This window comes from Euphorbia lathyris, chromosome 2 (genome assembly GCF_963576675.1).
Source record: "Euphorbia lathyris chromosome 2, ddEupLath1.1, whole genome shotgun sequence".
In the NCBI taxonomy this organism is placed as follows: Eukaryota; Viridiplantae; Streptophyta; class Magnoliopsida; order Malpighiales; family Euphorbiaceae; genus Euphorbia; species Euphorbia lathyris.
The window spans coordinates 132650375-132657484 of NC_088911.1; the positions used below are offsets into that span (position 1 = coordinate 132650375).

General features: G+C 37.1%; 1 protein-coding gene across 1 annotated transcript; it reads right to left on the reverse strand.

Annotated features, from left to right (window-relative positions):
• Positions 1-359: 359 nt before the first annotated feature.
• On the reverse strand, positions 360-5837 carry LOC136219988 (condensin-2 complex subunit H2). Its single transcript, XM_066007624.1, has 11 exons — positions 5402-5837; positions 5226-5325; positions 4325-4431; positions 4107-4249; positions 3573-4017; positions 3309-3478; positions 3060-3230; positions 2141-2227; positions 1767-1868; positions 1469-1627; positions 360-920 (listed from the first exon to the last, which is right to left on the reverse strand). Exons 1-11 carry the CDS (start codon positions 5583-5585, stop codon positions 570-572), a joined length of 2019 nt encoding a protein of 672 aa, XP_065863696.1. The 5' UTR covers positions 5586-5837; the 3' UTR covers positions 360-569.
• Positions 5838-7110: the final 1273 nt, after the last annotated feature.

Below are 7110 nucleotides of genomic sequence, written 5' to 3' on the forward strand. Positions count from 1 at the left end.
AATGGTAAAAAAGACTCAAGATTACTCTCTCTCTCTCCATATACCAATTTATTATATCTTTGTCCGAAACTAACTTGATTGTGGAGTGTATTCAGAAGATCAATCCCGACACATATGGAGACCAACGATAGAACAGTGAGTAGAAATCCCACTTCTTCATTATTTAGTGCGGTAGTAAGTTGAGGAAGCTACCATGACACTTCGAAAATTCAGAAAGCAATCAAGCTTTTTGAACAAGTTCGGGTGATACATTAAGCCTTTATTCGATTCGATTCATTTCTACTAGTCTTCGAAGGGAATACATAAATATAATTCAAGCCGGATATACAAGTCTGGAATTTCAGACAAGAACACTGAGGTATCCAAACTGAAACTGCTGTTACATTGATGAAAATAAGATGATTCTACAACTCAAATTAGTCTACTGTTAAATTCAAGGTCTCTTCACCTAAACTCCAATAAGTTACAGATTATTACATATTCTATTTCATACATATGTGATCAACTAAATATGCTCAATGCAGTTCAGCACAGTAGTTGAATTGCACCCCAGCAGATCGCTGCCTCTATCAGTCTACAGCTTCAACAAATCGAGATCTTCGCCTCCTCTTCCTGTCCGGAGTGCATCTTCCACCACTAATCTTGCCGAGCTTCGGAGAAACCTTGCAATTTGGTTGTGATGGCAGCACTTTGAATCCGTTTTGTGAATGTGGGTTGAGAAGGGGCGAAGTTTCTCCTGAACCTTTATCAAATCCTTTCATTCTTGGTGATTTAACTCTCTTTTTCGAGAATCGGAACTGCATTGCGTTCGGTCTCTTCTCGCGGTTCAGAAGGTGAACGTAGAATGGATTTGTGGCTGTAAAACAGGTGGAATTACTTGTTTCTTCTCGCCTCTCCAAGTTGACATCTCCGTTGTTCACCTGAGCAGAAGCTATATCAGCGTTTGGTGCAACAGCCAAATAATCGTGGACTTACTTCGGCAGTCGTTGATGTTTGTGGTCTATTTCGTTGAGTTCGCCAAACTTGATTTTGTTTCAATAAGATCAGTTAACATTTGATTTTGATAAAACCGTTCCAGTCAATTTGTGTATGAAAAATCGCCGGAATGTCTATGTGCCACACAAAGACAGTTGATTATATTTCAACTAAGCATCATTACCAGACGTTCTGAAGTGGCCGAAACATGGCACATCATTAGTTGGCATATAGTCAACTATTTTCTGTGTCACGTCAACATTCTAGTGAGTATTTATACACAATTGACGGGAAGACTTATTGAAATCAATAGTAAAGTTCAACGATTTAACTGAAAAGAAATGAAGTTCAGTGGTCTTTGCGAAACAAACCCAAACTTCAGTGACCGCTGGTGCACTTTAGCCCAATAATAGACGCTTCGGACTAAATTCCCAATTGTCATGGCATCTTCGAAACATCTATTGTCTGATTCAAAAATTAAAAATGGAATTACCAGCTGAAGAAGCGCAGAAAATGTCCGAGCCACATCATGCTTTTCTTGGCCTTTCACAACATCAGCAAAAGACATGGTATTCGAACTATCTTCTTCAACAGATAACTTTTCAAGAATTCTTTCACCGTAGACATGAATATCAAAAGGAGCGCGTGAATCCTGCAATAGACAACACGCATTTATTGTGTCATGACCTTCTTATGCCATTATATATCCCACATGATAAGCGTGTCAAGTGTCATATTTTCCTTTCAGAAATTGACAACACTAGCTATAAGTTGAGCAACTAGAAACTTACTTGCTCATCCAAGTTGTGCTCGATTTTATGTTTCCACGACGAAACCCTAGCAGCCAATTCAGTCTGATTCTCCGTTTCAGCTATATTAGCCAGTAAAGCATCCTAAAAAACACAAAAACTCAGTGCACATATTCTAGCAAACCCAACCAAAACATGAACAAGTATGGGATTAATCTTGCAAGCCAATCATAAGTATTAGATTATATGGAATACGGATTGATAAATTTCTTTCATAGATGTTGCACGGAAACTCCTCTTCAATAGCGTTTATGTGTTTCGTGTCCATTTCCATTTTTTGGCTATGATTTGAAGACTGTTTTAGAAATAATATTTCCTGGTGTCCGTTTCCATGCAACATTGAATTTTGTGCTTACCAAGTGCGAACGACAGAGATCTTCTAGGCTTTCTTGGGTGCTTGGATCCTCGTGTCCAAAAGCATCATTAGTGTCCAAACCATCATTCTGTGTAAAAAAAATGCAGGAAACATAGTTATTAAAGGTGCTAGGGGACCCTGAAGCCTAGGTGTAGTCACAGGCCATAGCAACAAAAGGCAGACTAAGGAAAAAAAAAAAAAAAGGCGGCCCGGTGCACTACGCGATGGTCCGGGGAGGGGTCCCACCACAAGGGTGTACTAGGGGGCAAGCCTTTCCCTGCCAATTTATTTGGCAAGAGGCCGCTCCTAAGACTCGAACCCATGACCTAACGTTTACCGTTGCGCCAAGGCTCGCCATAGTGACAAAAGGCGGACTAAGGAAAAATAATAAATAAAAATGATTAACATTTCTAAAATGCAACAAAATAGTCAAATACTAGAGCATAACTAATTATTCATAATCTTATCATAAAATGCCTGAAATCGTAGCTAGTAGCTGGTTCTCTCCTTCAAAATCGCAGTCTGGTCTTCAAAATGGAGCAGTGTTCTTTTGTAATGTTCTTTTCGATATTTCTCCCGTCCAAATCTTCTTTCCTTTTTCATAAATTTCTTTTTATTCTAATTTAATGTTAGCCGTAGATCATCTAGATAGGATAGTGTTGAGGTTAGAACATCCTATTTTTAACTTGAAACACTAAAAACATTGTGTGGCTTCAAAATTTGGGCCTAGGCGTGGCTCCGGCGAGAAGCTAGGCTCAGAAAGGCGCCTCTTGCACAGGGCCTGGCATTTGGCTTCTCAAGCTACATGTCTGGAGTCTAGCGCCTGAGGCGCACCGATAACAGCGGAAGGTAACACCTCAGATATTCCGACAACAGAATTTCCATATGACTTCAATAAAGGAATGAACCTACAGACTGACCTTTTCGTGTGGAGGAGGTAAATCTTCATCCATACACTCAGGCATTTCGTCATTAGGCAGTCCAAAATCTGGGATACCATTGTCAAATTCATCATCTTCATTGTCCATTTCAGCATCACCGAACGCGTAATTAGGTTGACAACTTCCCCCATTACTAAGGGATTCCCTTAGCTGCACCAAGAATATCAGGAATCATGAGATCGCCACTAGAAAAGTCAGCTAAGAACACAATTCGAAGAAAATCACAACCTTTTCGTATAACGGAGGATTCTTTTCGTTTATTTCAGATTTAGAGCACCGTTCTTTCGATATCTCTGTGAGCTCGGGACTGATAGTGCCACGCATTCTTGCAAGTGGAAAGAGAGTAGTAATAGAAGTCTGCTTAGCAGAACTAACTGCATTCTTTCTGTTAGGTTTTACTGCTTGTTAAGAAAAATCGAGGGCAACTAAAAATTAGGCGCAAAAGAAAATTAGAAATTCGAAAAAGCACAGAGAATTCGTGTCTTTATCAACCTTTTCGAAATGGTTTAACTTTTAAGTTCCCCGGTTCATGGGGATTCAGAGGTTTCCATGGATCTAGATCATCATCATCATCGTTATCGTTAGAATCATCAAAGTTCATAGGTTCTGAATACCCGTCATCCATATTGAATCCGTGATCATTGTCTCCAAAACTGCCAGGACGATCAACATTTACATCGCAACCATTAACTCCAATACTGCATTCAGGAATTGGAGTTTGGTTCAACTCTGCACCCTGATTCTTTACAACAGACTTACGTGCAGTTCCCCCTGAACGTCTCGAAGGGGACTGAAAGTTCTTGCGGACAGAGCTGCCCCTGTAAGTACTATATTGTCCTTTCCGAATGTCATCATCTCCCTTCAGAAATTCATTCACCGCTACACCATCACATGGATCCAAAAGAATGAAATCCCTGTAGATATCATTTGAGGCTAGCTGCAACCGTGAAAGACATATACAAGTTCCTTAAATCGGTAAAGTTATGGATGCATCAATACACGAAAAAGCCGATGCATGTTTCATACCAGGTACGACTCCAATTCCCCGCCGTCACCAGTGTTATCCAAGCAATCACCTTCAAGAACAACAAGATTCGCAGGAGGTTTCACAAAGTGATAGGAAGTAGCATCTTTGCTCGTTGAAGCATCAATACAATTCCTGGCTTCCACTGCAATAAAATGAATATTAAAGCTCATATATGCATTTAAACTCCATGGAAACCGCACGCAAAATTAAAACCTACCCGGGATATCCTCAGAAGTCCAAAATTGATCATTTTCTTCATTGGGAATTGCATTTGAATCATTTTGCTCAGGCTGGGATGAAGAACCTTCAGATTGCTCCTGTTGCCTGTCAACGATGTATACGATCAACAAAACCCCCCCACTTTCTTGTCATAGTCGCACACAGAATATGGTTAACCGAATATGGTTAACAAAAATCCCCAAATTCCATCTATCCTTGCCTCAAAAACATGACAAATGTTATGAATAAAATTCAAAACAAAGATTCAAATATCAGGGATATAAGGCCACGAATTGAACCTTGTCTGTAGTTAACGGAATTTATGAAAAAAAAAAAACTGCTTAAATGTGTACCATACATAGGTATCAAAATGGGTTATCGTGTTATGCGATCTATATATTCCATATGATTATATATGATATATAAATGCAACAAAAATGATAATCGTGTCAAACGAGTCCTGTTAAGCCAGTTATCTCTCTAAATCGTTGTCAGAAATTGACAATCCTACATCACATGTTCTAGGATAAGCTTCTCTTGATTAAAAATTTCAGTTTTACAGCTGCAAACAAGCAGAAAATGTTGGAAACGAAAAGGAAAATGAACGAGATAACCATAACTTCATAAGATAATATACAGAGTAACAGAATTAAAAGCTATACAACTATCCTAAATCACATAGCAAATCATAGCATTCAGTAGCCAAATGTATTGAACTAATTTTTGAATTTCAAGCATAAAATACAGTCTTCCAGCCCATAGACTGAAGAAGCCCCATGAATTTTACACAGACCAACTTAGAAACAGAAATTGACTCGCTAAAAAGAGATGTTACATTCATTTAATTAAACCTAAACATTTTTCTAATTAAGAGTGAAAAGAAAAAAATCAAATCAAACCTCTTTTGAGAAAGGAAGTCCAAAGCATGTAAAACCAGATTGTACAAATACTCAACCTTCCTGCTATACACCTGAACCGAACCTTGAAGCAGCAAAGCAGCTGCATTTTCGAAGAAACACTAAAATGAGGAGTAGGAAAAAAAACAAAAACAAAATTTTAACTAAACCCAAACCACCTTCAGCGAAATTGATGGAAATGTTAGCGGAATGGTCTTCAACGCCGGTAATTTCACCGGAGCAAATCTTCAAGAGGTAGTCTTCGAGTTTCTTAGCGAGATCGACCTCCCAATTGGCCTGTAGGTCACGCTCTGCCTGCACTGTATGGATTTTGCTGGAAGAGTCTTCTTTGTTACTGGTCATTGCATCATTCTGGTGTGGGGATTCGTGGAGAAAACGGAAGTTCAGAACCTAGGGTTTGGGTCAAGGATTCAAAAGATGAAATAAACCCCAAAAAAGAAAGATTGAAAGTGGATTAAGGCTTGTAGCTTGACTGGGTTTCAAGAAATTTGAAGAAAGAGGTTCAATTTGGTGCCAGAAACCACTGGATTTGGCGATTCGTGAGGAGAGAGAAGGAGCGTTGAAGTTCAAAGTTTAAACCTTTTTGCTCGACTGTTTTCCCGCTCGCCTTTCTGTGTGATATATTGGGCCAGTGAAATCTTGAAAAGCCCAATTATTGCATTATGGGCTCCGCATTTCTATTATTTTCTCTTAAATTCTAATTTAGAAGAAAAAGAAACGAAATTTACATAAAAACTATTTACAACCATGTCAAATCATAATTTTGAATTATGTCAAACTAATAAAATTATTATTTTTAAAGTTTATAAATTAGGGATTTAAAATATATTTGAGATTTATGAATTGAAGTTTATACTTTTTAAATTAGATGTAAAAACATATTTTATTTGGTATATATAAAAAAAAATGATAAATTGAAAATTAAGTTTGATAATATGATTTAATTGTAATTTTGTAGTCAATTATAATATTTATGTAAAAATCGTAAAAGAAATTGGGTAACTTATCTTTTAATTAAAGGCTAAACATATATAATTAAGCATCTAAACTTCAATAGTTTTAAGAATTGAGTTCTGATTATTTATTTTTTTTCGCATTAACCTCTAAACTTTAGTTTTCATATACATTGATGTTAATGTATTCCTACTCCCCAGTACATTGTAAGTCTAATGATATTTACACTCTTAAACTTGACAAGTTTTGCCTATTGGGACCCTGAATTTTTTAAATAACCTATCGCACATTTATAGTTAGCTTTAAAAACATATCACATATCTATAGTCGACATTAAAAACTTACTACACACCTATAGTCGACATTAAAAACCTATCACACACCTAAAGTTTGCTCATTTGAACATCCTACACACAAAATTATTGATTTGTCATCTTTGACATATGAGGTGACATACAGAACAAACTAATACGCTTTTCTTTTTTCTATAGCACGTACATCGATCTCGTCTGTCAAAGATGACATGTCAACAATTTTGTTTATAAGAGGTCCGAATGAGCCAACTTTAGGTGTGTGATAGGTTTTTAAAACTAAATATAGGTGTGTGATAGATTTTTAATGTCAAATATAAGTGTGTGATAGGTTATTTAAAAAGTTCAGGGTGCCAATAGGCAAAACTTACCAAGTTTAAGGGTGTAAATATTCATTAAGCCTATATTGTATTTTGACAGTTTATTAATAAATAGCGGATTAATCTTTCAATTTATTTATCTTGTACTAAATTATCTGCTAAAGTTCCAAAGTATGGTGAGTTGTGTATGTTTGGAGGGTTAAGGACTCGGACAAGTGAAACCATGTAGCAATAGGATACTATACCAAAGTGTCCTTAATCTGTTGTTTTTCGTGGGAATGA

Coding starts and splice junctions, on each gene's coding strand:
- LOC136219988 (XM_066007624.1), bottom strand. CDS start 5,585: ATGACCAGTAACAAAGAAGACTCTTCCAGCAAAATCCATACAGTGCAG. Junction 5,326..5,401: donor TTCCATCAATTTCGCTGAAG/GTGGTTTGGGTT, acceptor TCGAAAATGCAG/CTGCTTTGCTGCTTCAAGGT. Junction 921..1,468: donor TTTCTGCGCTTCTTCAGCTG/GTAATTCCATTT, acceptor GCTTCTGCTCAG/GTGAACAACGGAGATGTCAA.